This window comes from Scyliorhinus canicula, chromosome 6 (assembly GCF_902713615.1).
Source record: "Scyliorhinus canicula chromosome 6, sScyCan1.1, whole genome shotgun sequence".
NCBI lineage: Eukaryota > Metazoa > Chordata > Chondrichthyes > Carcharhiniformes > Scyliorhinidae > Scyliorhinus > Scyliorhinus canicula.
Window position 1 is genome coordinate 177,133,726 of NC_052151.1, and position 21,143 is coordinate 177,154,868.

At 43.0% G+C, this 21,143-nt stretch overlaps 2 protein-coding genes across 9 annotated transcripts in view; one reads left to right on the forward strand and one right to left on the reverse strand.

Moving 5' to 3' along the window:
- Positions 1–4,076, reverse strand: part of fbxo16 (F-box protein 16) — an 80,320-nt gene extending 76,244 nt beyond the window's left edge. The window contains exons 1-2 of one of the 6 annotated variants that reach the window (XM_038800492.1): positions 3,891–4,074; positions 1,434–1,524 (exon numbers count right to left, since the gene is read on the reverse strand). Coding sequence is in view for 2 of the 6 variants with exons in the window: in XM_038800489.1 (XP_038656417.1) it covers positions 3,764–3,793 (30 nt within the window). In the remaining 4 variants the exon portion in view is untranslated. The other 5 variants (XM_038800493.1, XM_038800494.1, XM_038800491.1 and 2 more) reach the window with 5 other exon arrangements.
- Positions 4,077–4,117: 41 nt separating this feature from the next.
- fzd3a (frizzled class receptor 3a) overlaps positions 4,118–21,143 on the forward strand; it is a 139,044-nt gene continuing 122,018 nt past the window's right edge. The window contains exons 1-3 of one of the 3 annotated variants that reach the window (XM_038800485.1): positions 4,220–4,278; positions 13,494–13,529; positions 14,761–15,338. In XM_038800485.1, coding sequence (XP_038656413.1) covers positions 15,126–15,338 — 213 coding nt within the window. In that variant the 5' untranslated portion in view covers positions 4,220–4,278; positions 13,494–13,529; positions 14,761–15,125. Of the gene's footprint in view, positions 4,279–13,493; positions 13,601–14,760; positions 15,339–21,143 lie in introns of those variants that run through there. The other 2 variants (XM_038800487.1, XM_038800486.1) reach the window with 2 other exon arrangements.

Consider the following 21,143-nt stretch of genomic DNA (forward strand, 5'->3'; position numbering starts at 1 on the left):
ATGGTTAAGCTCTCTCTTATTGGAGATGGTAATTGCCTGGCACCTGTGTGGTGAACTTTTAAAAACTAATTGATGGGATGTGGGCATTGCTGGCTCCACCAGCATTTATTACTCATCCCTGGTTGCCCTTGAGAAGGTGGTAGTGAGCTGCCTTCTTGAACCACTGCAGTCCCTGAGGAGTAGGTACACCCATAGTGCTGCGAGGGAGAGAGTTCCCGCATCTTGACCCAGCGACAGTGAAGGAACTGCGATATATTTCCAAGGTAGGATGGTGAGTGACTTGGAGAGGAACCTTCAGGAGGTGGTGTTCCAGGTGTCTGCTGCTTTTATCTTCTAGGTGATAGTGGTCGAGGATGCTTTTTTAAGGAAACATAGTGAGTTCCTGCAGTGGATCTTGTAGATGGTATACATGGCTTCCACGTTCATCGGTAGTGGATATTTAAGGAATCAAGTGGGCTGCTTTGTCCTGGATGGTGTCAAGCTTCTTGAGCATTGTTGGAGCTGCACTCATCCAGGTATGTGGAGGATATTGCATTACATGGTGGACAGGCTTTGGGGATTGGGGTTTTGGTGGACAGACTTGGGAAATCAGCCAGGAGGTGTTATTCGCCGCAGGATTTGACCTGCCCTGGTAGCCACAGTATTCATATGGTTAGTCCAGTTCAGTTTCTGGTCAATAATTACTCCCAGGATGTTGGTAGTGGGGCATTCAGCGAAGGTGATGCCATTGAGTGTCATGGGGTGATGGTTAGATCCTCTCTTGTTGGAGATGGTCATTGACTGGTACTTGTGTGGCATGAATATTACTTGCCATTTGATGTCAACGGCAGTCACTCTCACCTCACAGTCTGGCATTTAGCTCTTTTGTCCATGTTTGAATCAAGCTGTAATGAGGTTAGGAGCTGAGTTGAGTAAGGAGCTGAGATGGCAGAACTCAAACTGAGCAGTTTACTGCTGAGTGAGTGCCACTTGATAGCACTGTTGATGGCCCCATCCATCATGAATGTTACTTGGCACATATCAGTCCAAGCAATCTCTACTTTTTAATGGTTGGAATGTTAATAGGCAAATAGCTGCTTTACGGGTGTGATATTAATGCTAATTAAGTTAACATTTGCAAATGGAATTTAATTCTGAAAACTGTGAGATGATGTATTTTGGAGGAACTAACAAGGCAAGTGAATGAACGGCAGGACGGTAGGAAGTACAGAGGATCTTGGAGTATATGTCCAAAAATCCTTGAAGACAGCAGGACAGGTAAATAAGTGGTTAAGAAGGCATATGGGATACCTGCCTTTATTAGCCAAAGCATAGAATATTAGAGTTGTAAGGTTATGATGGTTGTATAAAACACTTGTGAAGCCACGATAGTGCGGTTCCGGTCGCCACACTGTAGGAAGGATGTAACTAGAAAGGGTGCAGAGGAGACTCACCAGGTTGTTGCCTGGACTGGGGCGTATCAGCTAAGTCCCGAAAGTCTTGCTGTTAGGTGAATTAAACATTCGGAATTCTCCCTCAGTGTACCTGAACAGGTGCCAGAATATTGCGATTAGGGGCTTTTCACAGTAACTTCATTGCAATGCTAATGTAAGCCTACTTGTGACAACAAAGATTATCAATTACATTATTAAGGGATAGGAGACCTACATGGGATTTAAGGAAAAACATTTTTACCCAGAGGGTGAGAGAATTTGGAGCTCACTACCTGAAAGGGTGATAGAGGTGGGAACCCTCACAGCTTTAAGAAGCATTTAGGTAAGCACTTGAAATACCATAGCACACCAGGCTAGTAGGATAAGTGCTTGATGGCTGGCACAGACACGATGAGTTGAAGGGCCTCTTTCTGTGCTGTAAAATTTTCTGACTCTAATCTACATTTGCCACACACTGCTCCAGATAACCAATGCCAGTGTTGAAGTCCTGTCATAAACTCACTTCCATGCTCTTGTCAGTCAATTTTGTAAAGCTGTGATTAGCTGCTTTAGGATTACATTGTGCTGAGATTTATTTTAGTTTTTTGATTTGCATTTCTTTTGGTGGTGGATTTTATTTGTCAATTTTCCAGATATTGTTTCCAATTTAGTATTATTTCTTCCATTTACCATCTCCAATTATTGACTCTCAGTTCATAAACTGTAAATTGGTAGGTTGATTGTTCCTGTTATTAGAGCTGGTGCTCTGGACGTGTGCAAGAGGCAAGCTGTAGAGGAGGCCTTGGTTTAACAAATCTGAAGGAGAAATATCCTGAAAGTGTAGCGTTCCCTCAATACTGCACTAAATTGCCAGCTACGTTGATGGGTTTAAAGTCTCTAGAGTGTGATCTATAACCTTTGTTAATCTAGTAAGAAGTCTTACAACACCAGGTTAGTGTCCAACAGGTTTGTTTCAAACACTAGCTTTCGGAGCACTGCTCCTTCCTCAGGTGAATGAAGAGGTATGTTCCAGAAACATATATATATATAGACAAATTCCAAGATGCCAGACAATGCTTAGAATGCGAGCATTTGCAGGTAATTAAGTCTTTACAGATCCAGAGTTGGGGTAACCCCAGGTTAAAGAGGTGTGAATTGTCTCAAGCCAAGACAGTTGGTAGGATTTCGCAAGCCCAGGCCAGATGGTGGGGAATGAATGTAATGCAGCATGAATCCCAGGTCCCGGTTGAGGCCGCATTTGTGTGCGGAACTTGGCAATAAGTTCCTGCTCGGCGATTCTGCGTTCTCTAACGTCCTGAAGGCCGCCTTGGAGAACGCTTACCTGGAGATCAAACGCTGAATGCCCTTGACTGCTGAAGTGTTCCCCGACTGGAATGGAACATTCCTGCCTGGTGATTGTCGCGCGATGTCCGTTCATTCATTGTCGCAGTGTCTGCATGGTCTCACCAACGTACCACGCTTCGGGACATCCTTTCCTGCAGAGTATGAGGTAGACAACGTTGGCCGAGTCGCATGAGAATGTACCGCGTACCTGGTGGGTGGTGTTCTCAGGTGTAATAGTGGTATCCATGTTGATGATCTGGCACGTCTTGCAGAGATTGCCATGGAAGGGTTGTGTGGTGTCGTGGTCGCTGTTCTGAAGTCTGGGTAGTTTGCTGCAAACAATGGTTTGTTTGAGGTTGCACGGTTGTTTGAAGGCAAGTAGTGGGGGTGTGGGGATGACCTTGGCAAGATGTTCATCTTCATCGATGACGTGTTGAAGGCTGTGAAGATGTCGTAGTTTCTCCACTCCGGGAAAGTACTGGACGACAAAGGGTACTCTGTCGGTTGTGTCCTGTGTTTGTCTTCTGAGGAGGTTGGTGCAGTTTTTTGCTGTGACACGTTGGAACTGTCAATCGATGAGTCTCCGGGTAAGCATTCTCCAAGGCGGACTTCAGGATGCGCGATAACGCAGAATCGCCGAGGAGAAACTTAAAGCCAAGTTCCGCACATGAGTGCGACCTCAACTGGGACCTGGGATTCATGTCGCATTACATTCACCCCCCACCATCTGACCTGGGCTTGCGAAATCCTACCAACTGTCCTGGCTTGAGAAAATTCACACCTCTTTAACCTGGGGTTACCCCTATCTCTGGATCTGTAAAGACTTAATTACCTGCTAATGCTCGCATTCTAAGCATTGTCTGGCATCTTTGACTTTGTCTATATATATGTTTCTGGAACATACCTCTTCATTCATCTGAGGAAAGAGCAGTGCTCTGAAAGCTAGTGATTTGAAACAAACATGTTGGGCTTTAACCTGGTGTTGTGCGACTTCTTACTGTACTCACCCCAGTCCAACGCCAGCATCTCCACATCATTACAATACATGAAGAGCAGCCTGAGGCAGATGTCCCCCAGCCCTATCCATTCATTCATTCATTACTGGCTCGCCAGAGCAGGCCGACATTTAAGTACCTCGGCACTAGTAGCTACTCCATCACTCGGTTGCCGCCACGTTGAGCCGCGTCTCACTCCACGCCATGATTTTCCTGCCGTTTTCTCACCTCCTGTCAGTCAGACCACAACAGACGCCATCTTTGTCTCCGCTTCGGCCTCGCTCGGCTTCCATGACAACGGCTTTCCCCCGCCCCGGAGGCCAGCCACCCGGCCAATGGAACCTGAGTCCTCATGTCACGGGCTGGGAGGCGGAGCAACGCGTTTCCCGGGCAACGAGCATCGCTGCCCGCCATTCGCCACATCTTCTCAGCCAATCGGGCCTCGTGTGGGAGGCGTGGTGCTGGCGGTGGGTTTGACGGCGGTGCGGACCAGGAGTCGGGGGGTGAAGATCGGCGGCTGGTGAACGGTGAGAGGAGAGATGGTGGTGGCCGGCGGTTGAAGGGACGGCGGCGCGGGGTGGGGGAAGAAAAGGAGAGTTTAGACGGCAGCTGTTAAATTTGATTTCCCCCTCGCAAGGGGGACAGACCCTCCGGTACAGCCGCAACGGGTAACGGTCGTGCAAGCGCCGGGATGCTGCGGCTCGATCGTTGTCTCTGTCCCCACCCACCCCCGGGTCTGGGCGGCCTTCCCCCCCCCCCCCCCCCCCTCCCGGCTTCTGCTTCTGCTTCTGCTTCTTGCACGGTCCGGGGGGGGTTTCACTCTATGTTTTGATCCGAGAATGGCCAATGTTGCCCGCTGTGTTGCCTTTTAATCCTTCAGTTAAGATATGTACTTCGGCGTTTCTCCCTTGCCGAGTTTCATTTTAAAATACAAAGGGCAGTCTGAGTTTCATCCCTTGTGTGCATCCTCAAATCAGATGTTCTCAACAATTAATTTTGATCATTTTACAAGATTATCCTGTTGAGATTTATTTTTCTATTTCATTCCGTGTATTTGTGTTTTTATCCACTTTTATTTTAATTTTTGCTAAGTGACAATACTGGGTTTGTGACTGCTGCTGGTGTAACCGTACCTCCAGCTGTGTAAATGTCAAGGTAATATATCTGTTCCATCAGTCCTTACTTATATTTAAAAAACATCTCGGTTTACACGTAGATTACTTGATTGGGCAGAGGTGAAGAACTGGCAGATAAGTAAACATAGAATGAATGCTATTGAATCAGCACCAGCAGACATGGACAGTATCTGTGAGCAACGGCAGTTGAGCTTTTTTCCCCCCAAGGTTTAAAATAATGTAAAGCAATTTTGAAAAACATGTTGCAATGTTTGCCTAAATGGCCATAAAAGTACTGCACAAGAATACATAGGTTATGCTAAATCTGGTCAGACTCTTCATAAAAAAAAATATTTTTTGGTTACCATGTCAAAAAAAGTGTAAGATGTAGAAGGTTGACAAAAGAGGAATAGGACTCATCTCAAGTATGAGGGATAAGATGTGAGCAAAACATGTGGTTTTTCACAAAGAAATGAGTGATGGTTACATTAGCATCCCAAAAATATTCAAAATTCAATATCCTGTGTCATGATGAAAAGAAGTTGAATTATACAACTCCTATAAAGCAGTGGTCCCATAACCTTTCATAGGTTAGAAGGGAGGATCTTCAAGTGAAAATGTGAAGTACATGTAATGTATTTTATTGATAATCTCAACCCAGATGAGCTGAGAGTTACTGTCCTTGACATCAATGTTGACTGCTGTTTCAAAGTTCAATTCAATGTGAATAGTCGTCGGTGGAAAAACTTTTCCCTGATTGGAGTCCTATTTAAGGAAGACAGTTGCAGTTAAAGGCCAGTCATTTCAGTCCCAGAACACCACTGCCGGAGCTCCTGAAGGTAATGTCCTAGGTCCAACCATCTTCAGCTACTTCATCAAGGTTCTTTCCTTTGTGAAAGTGTCAGAAGTGGGGATGCTTGCGGATGATGATTGCATAATGTTCAGCACTATTTGTGACTCCTCAAATACTGAAGCAGCCTGTGTCCATATATAGCAAAACAGAGAAATCAGTCCAAGCCTGAATGCTAAGTGGCAATAACACATTTCACACAAGTGCCAAGCAGTAACCATCTCCTCATGACAGTCAGTAGCATTGCTATCGCTGAATCCCCCACTATCAACGTCTTGGGAGTTACTATTTACTGAAAACTGAACTGGACCAGCCTTCTAAATACTGTGGCTACCAGAGCAGGTAAGAGTTTGGAATGTCTGTGGCAAGTAGCACCTCCTAACTCCCCAAAGACTATCCACTACAAGACACGATTAAGAGTGTGATGGAATACACTCCACTTTCCTGGATGAGCACAGTTTCAACAACACTTGAGAAACTTTACATTATCCAGGGTAAATCAGGCGGCTTGATTGGCACCACCACCTCAAACATTCATTTCCTCCATTACTGATACTGCTGCAACTTGCAAAGGCTCCTTTGACAGCACCTACCAAATCCATGTCTACCTAGATGGACAAGGGCAGCAGATGAATAGGAACTAACCTACTATAAGTCCCCTCTCTGCTACACACCATCCCGACTTGGAACTATGTTGCTGTTTCTTCACTATTGTTGAGTCAAAATCCCAACAGCACTGTGGTTGGTCCTATACCAAATGGTCCAGCCAGTGATGCCCACATCCCATGAAATAATACATTTTTAAAAAAAAATGCTAGAATACGTGACTAGCCCATGCTTGATATTAATAATCTTTATTATTGTCACAAGTAGATTTGCCTTAACACTGCAATGTAGTTGCTCTGAAAATCCCCTAGTCACCACACTCCGGCCTGCTCAGGTACACAGAGGGAGAACTCCGATGTCCAATTCACCCAACAAGCACGTTTTACAGGACTTGTGGGAAGAAACTGGAGCACCTGGAGTAAACCCAAGCAGACGCTGGGAGAATGTGCAGACTCCGCACAGACAGTGATCAAGAGGGAATCTAACCCGGGACCCTGGCGCTGTGAAGCAATAGTGCTAGATACTGTGCTCTCTCAAAATCGAGGATGAGCCAGCTGTTTGAGGGGGTGCAAGACGTCTGAGAGCGATGTGGAAGGGGCCCCACAAACAATGTTCATATATTTTGGTCCTGCCCGAAGCTGGTAAGGTGGTATTCAGCACCATCTCGGGTGTATTGCACATGGATGTGGAGCCTTGTCTCAAATAAGCCATTTTAGGGGTGTTGATGTTTTAGGCAGGGCAGATGTTTTAGCCTTCGCCTCGCTGATCGCTTATAGGCGGTCCTGTGGGTTGGAGGTAAGTCTCTCCACTCTGTGCCTCAGCATGGCAGGGTGACCTGCTGGAGTTTTTAACTCTGGAGAAGGTAAGATTTGAGCTGAGGGGGTGCGAATGAGGGGTTCTACAATTCTTGAAGTTTGTTTATATGCATTTTCGGGAGTTGGGTGAGTTGACTGTTGGGGGAGGAGTTAAAAGTGGGACTGTTTTCTTTTTTATATTGTTGGGATATTTTTGTTTCTGTTTCTTTTTTGTCTGTTGAAAATTATGAAAATATGGTTAATAAAAATATGTGACTAGCCAACATAAATGAAAACCAACAAAAAATTCCTTCAATGTGAGCAAAAGATTCTTTGGTCAGAAAATTAAATGAAACATTTGTACTAGTCACAATACAGTGAAATGATGTAACAACAAAGTTTTTTAAATTTAATGTACCCAATTCTTTTTTGTCCAATTAAGGCGCAAGTTAGCACGGCCAATTCCCCTACCCTGGCCATGTCCAATCCACCAACCCTGCACATCTTTGGGTTGTGGGGTGAGCCCCACGCACGGGCAGCATGGTAGCACAGTCACTTCACTGCTCCAGGGTCCCAGGTTTGATTTCCAGCTTGGGTCACTGCCTGTGCAGAGTCTGCACCTTCTCACCATGTCTGCATTTCTCCGGGTGCTCCGGATACCTCCCACAGTCCAAATGTGCAGGTTAGGTGGATTGGCCATGCAAAATTGCCCTTAGTGTTCAAAAAGATTAGGGGGGGGTTACTAGGTTACGGGGATAGGGTGGAGGTGTGGGCTTAGTACTCTTTCCAAGGGCCGGTGCAGGCTTGATGGGCCTCCTGCACTGTAAATAAATTCTAAACAGAGGAGAATGTGCAAACTCCACATGGACAGTGACCTGGGATTGGATTCGGGTCCTTAGCGCCATGAGGCAGCAGTGCTAACCACTGTAATATCATGCCGCACGTAACAATGAAGTTACACAGCTAGGCCAGATTTGGTTAAAAAGATATCTTTGGTTTACAAAAATCTTTCTCCACAGATTTAAAATTAACAACTGACCAGCATCAACTGCTGTTTGTGCAAATGTTCGAAACCTCTACTGCCCTTTGCGTATAGAAGTGTTTTCTAACTTGAAATCATAAGATATGGGAGCAGAATTGGGCCACTCGGCCCATCGAGTCTGCTCCGCCATTTAATCATGGCTGATATTTTCTCATCCCCCATTCTCCCCATCACCCGTGAACCCCTTATTAATCAAGAACCTATCTATCTTAAAGACACTCAGTGATTTGACCTCCACAGCCTTCTGCGGCAAAGAGTTCCACGGATTCACCACCCTTTGGTCGAAGAAATTCCTCCTCATCTCAGTTTTAAAGGATCGTCACTTTAGTCTAGATCATATATGTCAAACTCAAGACCCGCGGGCCAAATCCAGCCCGCGGTGGAAATATCTTTGGCCCGCGAGATATTACTTTTTTTTTAAAAATTTAGATTAGCCAATTATTTTTTCCAATTTAGCGTGGCCAATCCACCTACTCTGCACATTTTTGGGTTGTGGGGGCGAAACCCACGCAGACACGGGGAGAACGTGCAAACTCCACACGGACAGTGACCCAGAGCCGGGATCGAACCTGGGACCTCAGCGCCGTGAGGTGGTTGTGCTAACCACTAGGCCACCGTGCTGCCCTAATAATATCTAATTACTATTAAAGCTGGCCCCAGCAATTGAAGCGCCTATGGCGTATGATATGGCTGATGCCGAGTTTATTCAGGTATAGTGTGAATCACAAAGTGTTGGCCTGTGGAAAAATGTTTTTATTAGAAATTACTCTGGAAAAGCTCCAGATAAAGCAATAAGAAATAAATGCAACTAATTTTTTTATTTATTTAATATTTAATGTTTTTATAGGCAATAACCTAAGCTTTATTAGTTCCAGGTTCAATAAGTTCATTTCAATAAGTTTTGCAAAAAAACATTGAACCAGTCCGGCCCTCGACTTGTCCCGATTTTTAAATTTTGGCCCACGGTGTATTTGAGTTTGACACCCCTGGTCTAGATGGTATCCTCTGGTTGTAGTTTTCCAGTCTATCCAGGTCTTGCAGTATCATCTTCCTGCCTTCCCCATGGTTTCCAAATCCATTGGATCCTGAGTGCTAATAAATTCTTGAAAGGATAATTAAGTCTTTGGTATATCCTAATCCCCCTTCTTTGAACTTTCCATATATGTGGCAGTGCTGAGCAGCGATAGCAAGGAGAATACAGCCAGCTTGCCAACCTATCGATTGCTATGCTTATGCCGATTCTTGGTTAATACCTCTCAATACTTTGATTAACCAAAACAATTTGTGATTCCTACTTTAGGTGCCTATTAAACGTTCCCATTGGGCTCAGCACAATTAGGCACAGAGTAGAACTCCCTATGGCAGCACAGTGGCTAGCACTGCTGCCTCACAGCAACAGGGATTTGGGTTCAATTCCGCCCTTGGGTGACAGTCTGTGTGGAGTTTGCACATTCTCCCCGTGCCTGTGGGTTTCTTCCAGGTGCTCGGGTTTCCTCCCACAGTCCAAAAATGCGCATGTTAGGTGGATTGGCCATGCTAAGTTCCAGCATGGTGTCCAAAGATTTTTCGGGTAGATGGGGTTACAGGGATAGGGTGGGGAATTGGGCCTGGGTAGGGTAGAGTGTTGGTGCAGACTCTGAATGGGATTCAGTGGATTCTACAGTTCAATTGTGCCTTTATTCCCAAAATGGAAGGCCAACCTGAATGGCACCAGTGATTTTTTGTTTTTTGTTTAGTAAATCAGTAATTGTCAAGGAACCTGAGTGAGTTTTCTAAACAGTACTGAATTGTAGGCATTTTCATTCTGAGTTTCACTAGCACAGTCATCTAGGTTAAACCCTACCTGTGGATGTACCCCATTTTGACTTTCCTCTTTGCAGTTTTGACTGAATTCAAGTTTGGGTTCTAGAATTGAAAGTTCAATGTGCCACCTAAATTACGAAATAAGATTTTATCAGACAGTATTCATGTTCCTCATCTGTCTTTAGCCAACATTATCCTTAAGCATGGTATTAGAAATTCAGCAATCATGAGCCAGTCTCACCATGGCAATTTGTGAAACTGAATTCAAATGTGTGCTATGATCAGAAAAGGTGACTGAATTCTGCCACCCCTTCACAGTCTGGTAACTCCATTCTCACATGGTTGACTCCTCAGTGCAACTTGTGATTAACAACAAATGTTGCTTTGCCAGTGTTACCTTAACCCAAGAATAACATACTGTAAATATAACCTACTTTCTCATTCTGTTACCACTTTTTATTCTACAGCTGTTGCTAATGTTTTTTGGACACCTTGTGTTTGGCTGCCATCACAAAATTTACAACTTTGAACTTTCTACTTCAGTGCATTGAGTTTACAGTCTTTGGCTCCATGCCCCTTTTGACACCTCCATGTGTCCTGTCTCCCACCTCATACTATCTCCCTTCTGAATCATAGAATAATATTATAGAACTTACATTGCAGAAGAAGGACATTCGGACCATCAAGTCTGCAACGGCCCTTGGAAAGAGCACCCTACACAAGCCCACACCTCCACCCTCCCCGTAACCCAGTAACCCCAGCCAACCATTTTTTTTTGGACACTAAGGGCAATTTAGCATGGCCAGTCCACCTAACCTGCGCATCTTTGGACTGTGGGAGGAAACTAGAGCAACCGGAGGAAACCCACGCAGACAAGGGTAGAACGTGCAGACTCTGCACAGACAAGCCGTGAATCGAACCTGGAGCTGTGAAACAAATGTGCTAACCACTATGCTACCGTGCTGAGTTTGACTGTTGCCAGTAACAGGAATTTCAACAGTTGTTTCTCCACACTCTGGAATTCCAATCCTAAATCCCTCTCCCCAGGTATATTTCTTCCTATTTTCAGAAGTCCCCGTCCCCTGAAAATCTACCTTTAGTGATCACCTTTCTAAACATCTCTGCCAAATCTTGCAATGTCTGATCTTTATTTTGTGAAGCACTGTGACATGCCACTACATTAACTGTACTCAGCTGATTTATTCAGTTTGAAATTGGAATTCATTAATTAATGCCAGAAGTGGAAACTTGTAAACCTTGCTAATTAGGTCTTGATCTGTTGCAAATTGGGGCGGGAGAAGGATGAGCTATTCAGTTTTAAATCAGATTGCATTTGGGTGTTTTCTTTACTCTCTTCGTTAAGTAATTTCTAAGTATCAGTCACCTCCATGCCAAAGAATGGCTTTCAAATGGGCAGTTAATGATATTCCTGCCACTCAGAAAGCGGAACATGTATGCTACAGAGAGACCTTCAAAAACGGCTGGATGAGAAGGCACATTAAGTTGTAAGTGGAGAATGAAAGATCTAGACAAATGCCTGCATATTGTAATTTGATAACTCTGTCAAGCATAACCAAGATTATGAAACAGGTTTATCTATGTGTTGAAGGGAAGGTTTTCAAATTATTCTTACCAGTTTTAATCCAAATGCACTAGTTTGGTTGAAAAGTAGAATTTGAGCTCTTAATTCCAGCTACATTCTGTTGAACCATTTTGTTCTCCTTTTGATATGTTGTAGTACTGCACAGGTAAAATGTGTCCATACAAATTAGAAGAAGGAGATCATGGCTGATCTAATTGTGGCCCTAGCTCCACATTCCACCTATACCCGATAACCTTTGACTCCCTTGTTAATCAATAATCTATTTACCTCTGCTTTGAAACTATTCATTTGACCCTGCCATCACCATGCTCGAGGGAAGAGAGTTCCAAAGACTCATGACCCTCTGAGAGAAAATAAATTATTCTCTGTCTTAAATGGGACACAACTTATTTTTAAACTGTGTTCTTCAGTTCTAGTCTCTCCCACAAGTGGAAGCATCCTTTTAGCATCCACCCTGTCAATAAACTCCTAAACTCCAATGGATAAAGTCCCAGCCTATCTAACCTTTCCTTGTAAGATGATATTCAAATCCCATGTATCAGTCGAGTGAACCTTCTCTTGACTGTTTCTAAAGCATTTATACCCTTAAATAAGGAGACCAAAACTATTACAGCACTCAAGATATGGGCCGGAATTCTCCGCCCATTGGGATTCTCTGCTCCCACTTGCAGTGTACCTTCACCTGCAGGTGTCCCAGCGGAGTGGGGTGGCTTGAATGGGAAATCCCGTTGACAAGCAGTGGAAGTAGAGAATCCTGTCGCCAGCAAACGGAGCGCCGCTGAGAAACAGGCGGCTAGGGGACTGGAGAAGCAAGCCCAAGGTCTCGCCGATGCCCTGTGCAACTGTAGCAAAACATCCTACTTTTATGTTCCATTCCCCTTGCAAAAATAACATTACATTTGTCTTCTCACTTGCTGTATCTATTTTGGGTTGCAGTAGTTACATGGAAAAAAGAAAAGAAAGGTTTACCTATGTACAGCGGCAATCATTACTTCAGGATATTTCAAACCACTTTACCATTAATTACAATCCTAAATCCCTCTCCCCAGGTATATTTCTTCCGATTTTCCGAAGTCCCCGTCCCCAGAAAATCTACCTTTATTGATCACCTTTCTAAACATCTCTGCCAAATCCTGCAATGCCTGATCTTTGTTTTGTGAAGCACTATGACATGCCACTACATTAACTGTACTCAGCAGTGTAGTAATTGTTATATAGGAAACCCAGTGGCCAATTTTTTTACAGAAAGCTTCCAGAAACAGCAATGTGATAATGACCAGATTTTATTGTATGATTTTTATTGAGGAATAAATATTTGCAAGAGCATTGTGGCGGAGAGTACCCAGCTCTTATTTGAGAAAGATAGTGCCATGAGATCTTTTAGGTTGAACTGAGGGAGAGAGAGATGACAGGGCCTCTGTTTAATATCTTATGCAAAAGATGGCACCTCTGACAGTGCAGCATTCCCTTACTTGTGCACTGCAACATAGGTTAGAGTTTGTACTCCAGTCTCTGGGGTGAGATTTGAACCCTCAATCTTTTGATTCAGAGGGAAGAATGGTACCAACTGAACCACAGCTGACATTTAATTCACATCTAGTGCTTCAGTAACAATTTGTATAATTATTCAAGTGGCACAGAGGTGAGGATGAGCACAGGAACAGTCTTACTAGTTACAGTCAATCCTGATGTGCAGGTCGGCTGTTTGTGAATGATCTTTCAATTCTTAATCTCACAGATATGTCTAACCTGAAACATTAGCCCCATTTCTGTCTCCAGGCCTGCTAAGTTTTTCCAACACTTTCTGTTTTTGTTTCAGATTTCCATCAGCCACAGTATTTTCCTTTTGTAGGAGGTTACTGGGAACCTGTATTATAAGGAGTGACTATTGGTACACAGTATAAAACAATTAGCATTTTACCTTTGCAGATGCTTCAGGAAGACTTCACACACATCATGCTGCAGGTATGCCTGATGCTGCCCTGCCTTCTCCAGATGCCTATTAATATACCTATGCTGTCTGACTCAGTTTTATAGTAAGTTTAGCCACAGTGTGGAGTGGTCTGGATTACTGATGGGGCCTTTTCTGTGTTGTTCTGTGCTGTCTGAAGTAGGATCCTTCATTGAGTTACTGATATCAGCCTTGAGACAACTGACCAATATGAGAATGTTGTACTTGTGTCATAAACAGGGTATTTGGGATCTGTCACGGTAGGTAATACCATAGATGTGTGTACTCCCCATGGTTGGCTGCATTTCATAGTACAAACGTTGAGAGAGACAGTAGCTTTCAAACCATCACAAAAATTCAGACGATGGTTATACCTGCATATTAAGGGAATCAATATTAGAGTAGCAATGAGGAAGACCCATCCCTATATTTCAACATTGCATCAATTCAGTCTTTTCTCTACAGTGGAGCCTAGCAAATCTTTACACCTGGCTATGTGTCTTTGAAGAGTAGTGAAAATGGACAAAATAAAAATATACACATTTTAATGGTGTTCGAGAAAGAGCCTTAAGATGTGCAGCGGTTTTGTAATGGTGTTGTGGTACTGGTTATAAATGTGTTCCTCACAAAAGCTTTAATACATTTCTTTCATGTACATATGTATGCCATTTTATTGTCATTATTAGAAAAATGTGATAGTTCATTGTTCGATTTTGTATCAAGTAAAGAGAAAGTGTGGAAAGGTGCTCGATTTTTGTATCAAGACAAAGTGTGGAAAGGTGCATCAAAGGTTGATAATCTTGGCGCTTCAAAGTCTGGACAGGAACTTTATTTTACTGTTTACTCACACCTGTACTATGGGATATCCATAGCATCAAAAATGATTAAAAACATATACCACTGTTTATCTGAGTCAGTTAATTAGATCCTTGGTCTGTGCTTATCCCAGTATGACACTAGGAGCCCTCTGGTTGACTTAGGTCACCTTCACCAGCATGGAATTTTGTTTGTGATTGCCATTTAGAAACTCCTGCTTAAGGTGTGCGTTTGGGTATCTTGGTTCAGTTAGGATTTGACATTTTCAAGCTGTCCTTCCCTATTTCAAATAGCCTGATCGCAATCACCAAATATGCTCACACAAAAAGACCGGCACTTCAAGAACCACACAGCTGAAAGGGAAGAATGTTGGTGATGAGCAAGGCTTGAAACACCTCTGGTAACTCTTGTTTTTATGGTTATTTATAGATCAAAGGAATACCCCTGGTTTGGAAGGAAAATCTTCTGGCATAGAATGGGAAGCATTGTTTGGGAATGTGGTTAAATAACTGCAAGAGTCACATGGAGATTCACCTAACAACAAAAGAAAGCCATTGACTGCCAGAACCTAATTTTAATGGCCTGTTAAGGAAACATTTAATGTAGAAGAAAAAAAATGAGAGTACTGCACCTGATGCGTTCCAGAAAATTGTGACTGAAAGAAAAGTCTGAACCAGTTTCAGGGTGTTTAAGTGAATGGCGGCTTGAGAAAGCAAACAAAGGAGATTAAAAAAGCAAACATTCAATTAGCGAACCTGTTTTTCTTCCTTCCGTTATCCTGAAAAGGAGTTTTAATGTTGAGCACTGCAGTTATGGCTGTGACTGTTAGCGAGATGTTATGGACATTTTATGCATTGTCTGCATTTCTGGGACATGTTGGTGGCCACAGTATGTTTGCCTGTGAACCCATTTCCTTGAGAATGTGCCGGAACCTGCCTTACAATATGACATTTATGCCAAATCTTCTGAACCACTACGACCAGCAGACTGCAGCTCTGGCTATGGAGGTAAGCTGATTTTCCATTCTTGCTGTTGCAGCACCGTGAGCTGTGTATTTTTGATGGTACAGTACTTTTTAAAAAAGTAATTCTTTCTTCAGAACCTAGCTAAGACCAGTAGATTGTATCAACTTTAGCACTCTAGATATGAGGTAGTGATGCGTGTCGTGACCCGTGGGTGGGTCACGGCCGGGTGTCAGAAGGGTCGCGTGTGATAGAATGGGGGTGGAGGGTAGAATTCTAGTGTCTTAGTGTACTTGGAAGCATTGCCGTGTGATCATTTGCATCCTCCTGACAGGACTGACAGAAACATTGGTTTCTTGTCAACTCAAACGTATGGTGCATCAGGGCAGCACGGTGGCGCAGTGGTTAGCATTGCTGCCTCACAGCGCTGAGGTCCTAGGTTTGATTCTGGTTCTGGGTCACTGTCCGTGTGGAGTTTGCACATTATCCCCGTGTTTTACCCCCACAACCCAAAAGATGTGCAAGATAGGTGGATTGGCCACACTAAATTGCTCCTTATTTGGAAAAAAATAAATTAGGTACTCTAAATTTGTTTTTGGTGCATCAAACAGCGCAGAACTCCACCAGCACTCTTGTTCCAGTGATAATCAAACTATTTATTGTTTTGAATACACTACTGCGAAGAAGCGCAACTGATATGCCACAGTCAAGACAAGGGAAAACAAATCCCTTCCTAGTCATAGTTGGCATTGAACGCAAAAACCAGTTCAATCTATCAGGAAATTATATCACTGGCAAAACAGCTTCACTGGAAACCTTGCTTAGAGGGCAGCACGGTAGCATGGTGGTTAGCATAAATGCTTCACAGCTCCAGGGTCCCAGGTTCGGTTCCCGGCTGGGTCACTGTCTGTGCGGAGTCTGCACGTCCTCCCAGTGTGTGCGTGGGTTTCCTCCCACAGTCCAAAGATGTGCGGGTTAGGTGGATTGGCCATGCTAAATTGCCCGTAGTGTCCTAAAAGTAAGGTTAAGGGGGGGTTGTTGGGTTACGGGTATAGGGTGGATACATGGGTTTGAGTAGGGTGATCATTGCTCGGCACAACATCGAGGGCCGAAGGGCCTGTTCTGTGCTGTACTGTTCTAAATTCTAAAATGTACCATTGTGTTATATTTTGTGGAAACATACTCAGATCTGCAGCAGCCAGCCAGGTAATAATTATCAATGGCTGCACAAACTTTATGGTCTTCGATAAAACTTTCTCAAAGATGGGAGGATGTTAGCGATTAAAAGCTTCAAGTGTGTACACAAAGGCAGTGCAATCATTCTATAGTTTTAATGATGTGTCTCAGTTTTGCAGAAAGTTATCACTGCACATGTAGAATGGACTTCCAAGTCAGGGAAGGGACTTTTGAGGATAACAATAAATAAATAAGTAGCCATCCATTAACTCCAGAATTTTCCAGTAAGTGAAAATATTGGATTAAGTGACTATTTAATGCCCATGGCAAGTTTAAGTTGAGAATTTAATAGCCGCTCTCAAATCGTATCAAGTGCTGCAGTTATTCCACAACAAATGATGAGAGGCAGAAGGACTATTTTCCAACTCCCACAACTTGTCACATTTTCATAGAAGTAGCAAATCAACCGTTAGATTTGACATTCAATCGCCGTTACTTGCCGATTCAGCAGTTACAATAATTGAGGAAAGTATTTGAAATGAATTGCTGAATTTACTCGGAAAAACCGAACAACCTCCCAATTTGTTCTGGAAATTTGATAGACTGAACAGGACATCAGTAAAATATTAAAAGTTAAATTGTGATTTTTCTGTAAGTAGGCAAGGTTACAAGTGTGCAATGTCATTACTTGGGGAAACTGAAAAGAAATTGGAAGATTGCAGCATAGTTGTAATGTTACGTGACTAGCAAACTCGAGGCCGAGGCAGATGATCTGGGGGCACATGTTCAAATCCCACTGTGCCAGTCGGTGGAATTTAATTTTGATGGCACGATTGCTCCCTCACAGCGCCAGGAATCCACTCTTGATTCCAGCCTTGGAGGACTGTCTGTGTGGAGTTTGCACATTCTCCCCGTGTCTGTGTGGGTTTCCTTTTGGGGGCTCTGGTTTCCTCCCACAGTCCAAAAATGTGCAGGTTAGGTGGATTGGCCATGCTAAATTGCCTCGTGTCCAAACGATGTGCAGGTTAGGATGGGTTCCCGGGATACAGCGGGGTAGTGGGTCTTGGGTTGAGTGCTCTTTCAGACGATCGGTGCAGACGATGGGCCGAATGGCTCCCTTCTGCACTGTAGGGATTCTATGAAATTCTGACACCTACAAATATGTCATAAAAAGTGGAATAAAGAACCTGTCTAACTGGTGAAATCAACTTTTTCAAAACAATGATAGAAGATTTGTGTAAGAGTGTGCTTTTTGGGGAGGAGGGGAAGAGTATGATGCAGAATCCACATCCAGCTGATTTGCTTCAACGCCAGATATAATCCTGATTTAGGCAGTCAATGACATTCCACAAATTATGTTGGATCACATTCCTAGGGCTCAAATCCATGCTATATTTAGTAAACGATCTGGGTAAACGAAGGTGGAGTGGGTCCCAAAGTTTGGCCGATATGGGTCCTGAAGGTCGGCCAGTTGGCAAATGTGGAGCCCAGGGAAAAAAATGTTCGAAATCACTGATCTAGGTGAGCCTTGGACATTTCTTTCCCTCTCTGTACTTATTCTCTGTAAATAGTTCTTTTTTTTAATATAAATTTAGAGTACCCAGTTCATTTTTTCCAATTAAGGGGCAATTTAGCGTGGCTTATCCACCCACCCTGCACATCTTTAGGTTGTGGGGCAAAACCCACGCAAACACGGGGATATGGTGCAAACTTCACACGGACAGTGACCCAGAGCCAGAATCGAACCTGGGACCTTGGTGCCGTGGTGAAGCCGTACTAACCACTGCGCCACCGTGCTGCCCTATAGATAGTTCTCAGCTATTCATTACCTGGTGCTGATGTGATGAAGGGTTGGAATTTATCATGAAGAATTTAAGCACAGTATTTTTGTGGTCAGTTCCTGCAATGATGAAATATTCCAGCATTGTAAAGTAAAACATTTTGCAAGTTTATGCTAATCCTCAAGGTTCAAGTTGTCTTATCGGCACTTTATAATCTAACTGATGAGGGTAGAATTTCCATAGGGCTCTATCAATCTGCTAACACTCCAGAATCCCTGGAAAATCAGAATAACCAGCTGAATTTACAGACATGGAGATCGAGATAAATTGGCTATGAAAGAATTTGATGAAAACTTGAAATTTTGGGGCCTGGGATCCGATCTGTATGACAGTGAGGACATTGATGATGGGTGAGGAGGATAGCGTACAAGTAGCTACGATTTTGAGCTGCTTGGGTTTAAGGAGGATGTGAAGCTGAAGATCAGCCAGGAAAAAGCTGCAGTAGTCCGGACTGGCTGCGATAAATGCACAAATAAGGAGTTTCAACAGCACATGAATTGAGGCGGGGACAGAGGTGGGTGATTACATGGTACTGTAAGTGGGTGGTATTTGCGATGGACAGGATATGGGGTCAGAAACTAAGCTTGGGATCAAATATTGAGCAGTGATTTTAACGGCTTGGCACAGTGGCAAGGAAGAGGGATAGAATTTTTGACAAGGGGACAGAGTTTGTGGCATGGGCTGATGGCTAAGTTAGTGAAGTAAAGCCCTGGAATTTATTGCTAACACTGCTACAACTGTGGAACTGTAAAGCTTGTATGAAGTTCTGTAATTCCCTGAAACAATTCCTTTCTTATTATCTGTTTTCTTTAAACTAAAATCAGCCATAGACTTCTGTGCAATGGCACAATGCATACGATGTATAGTACATTGGATCACTTGTAATTTATCCTGCAGATGGTTCCCTATCTCAGCCAAGTCTTCTGAAAGAAAGGTTGAAGTGAAATGAGGGAAAGCCAAAAATGCAGATGAAGTGAACTATTTTCTCTCTGTGCTTTGAGGTTGACGGTACTGCACTTGCATTGGTGAAGATTTGGTTCAATCCTAGAACAGAAACAAATCATTTTCAAAATGAGAATTCAAAGTAAAATTTGAGGAAAAGTAGAACAAAAATAATTGTAAACAGTGAAAATTGAAAGCAGAAAATGGCGGAATATACGGATCATCAATCAATATTTCAAAAAGAACCAAAGATTAATGTTTCCTGTTGGGACCTTTGATCAGACCCATCCTCCAATGAGTGGTCCAGCCAAAGACAAATAATCTCTCTTGCTCTTTCAGCTGCTCACTGACGTATCTATTTCTAACAATTTTGGTTTCAAGAACAAAATTTGTCTCACTTGATGGTATCTGTCAAATTTAATTTTAAAACTATCTGTTTTATTGTGGCAGTTTCTGTTTTGTTAGCTCCTGATGGTGTGAATTCCATGAATGATTTATAATTTAGACTGTGAAAGGCTAGTTAGCCTTTGGCTGTCTTCCATTGCCAGGATTTTCTCTCTCTCCCATGAGACAAGTTCATCAAGTTTTTTTTTTGCACCTGTGCAGTTGTCGTTTCAATTTATCATGGCTGATTAGGCCATTCTGAGCCCTGCAGCATTTCTAAAGACATTTGAAGGCAGACTGAAGCTGATATTTTCTTCTGAGCTTATCTCTTTGAGGATTGTGTTCATATTTCCGCATCTTAAGGAAAGTATAATTTGCTGAAAAAAAACTTGTGTTGAGCTAATTGAACCGATGAATGGGAGCATCACTAATTCAACATTTAGTTTTCTGCTTTAATATCATGTGTACCTTCTAATTAACCTGACTTTAAGGTTGCTGTTGATAACAAAGAATTATAGGAATTAATAATAAAGAATTACTCTAATGCTGGTTCACGAGAGTAGGCCTTTTTTTTTTAGGTAAACTGTCCATTTATGTACAGATCAATTACAAAGTCAGTGGAAAGTCAGGATATTTGAACTTTTCACAAACGCAAAGGAAAGTATTTTTTATTTCATCCTCTTTTTACTTCTCTTTAGTGAAGTGCCTGGCCTCTAGTGTGTTGTTCCCTATGACAAAAATCAGAATTGTTATGCAAGGAATTGCAGGTGCAAACCTTTGGTTGCAGCAGATTTGAGCTGTAATTCATTGTTTTGCCAGCTTTTATATGTCCTGATATTTTAGTGCAGTCAATTAATACTTAATCCATAGTATTTTTCATTCCGGATTTATTTATTCAGCTTTGCTGAATGAAAATTTTCCTTTTGAAAGTATGCTATTGTTCCGAGACAGGTTGTGGCCGAGTGATGCAGTTAGTTGGAACACTGTGCCCTGAGTTCTAATCCAATTCCTTGTTGTAAGTGACAGATATTCACAGTGAGTTAAGGATGTATCATATGTTGTCATGGCTCAGAGCCCCTTTGGCCCATGCACAAGGTTTGAAACCAAGCTGTGTAGTGACTTTGTGGCGAAAAGAAGAATCTTGTAGAAAGGAAGGACCCTGACAACAGGGGTCTGTTGCTCAGCACCCTGGAAAGAATCAGAATGGTAGGAAGGTCTCTCTCTAACAAATTGTGTAACTCAGGAATGTACTAAATATTGACGTTTGTGACATATTGCAAATTGTCTTCTCTGAATGAAATAATTTGGATTGAGAACTGTTGGAAGATGCTATTGGGGAGGTGGTGAAAGAGTGGTGAGGTTATGAACATTTGATAATATAGCCAGAGTTCACTACTGACTTTGACTGAGTTGCAGAAGGACCAGCAGTTTCTAAGGAAGCTCCATCCACATTTGTTGCTGAAGCTCAAGACCTCTCCCCATATGCGTGGCTTTGCCTCAAAAGCAA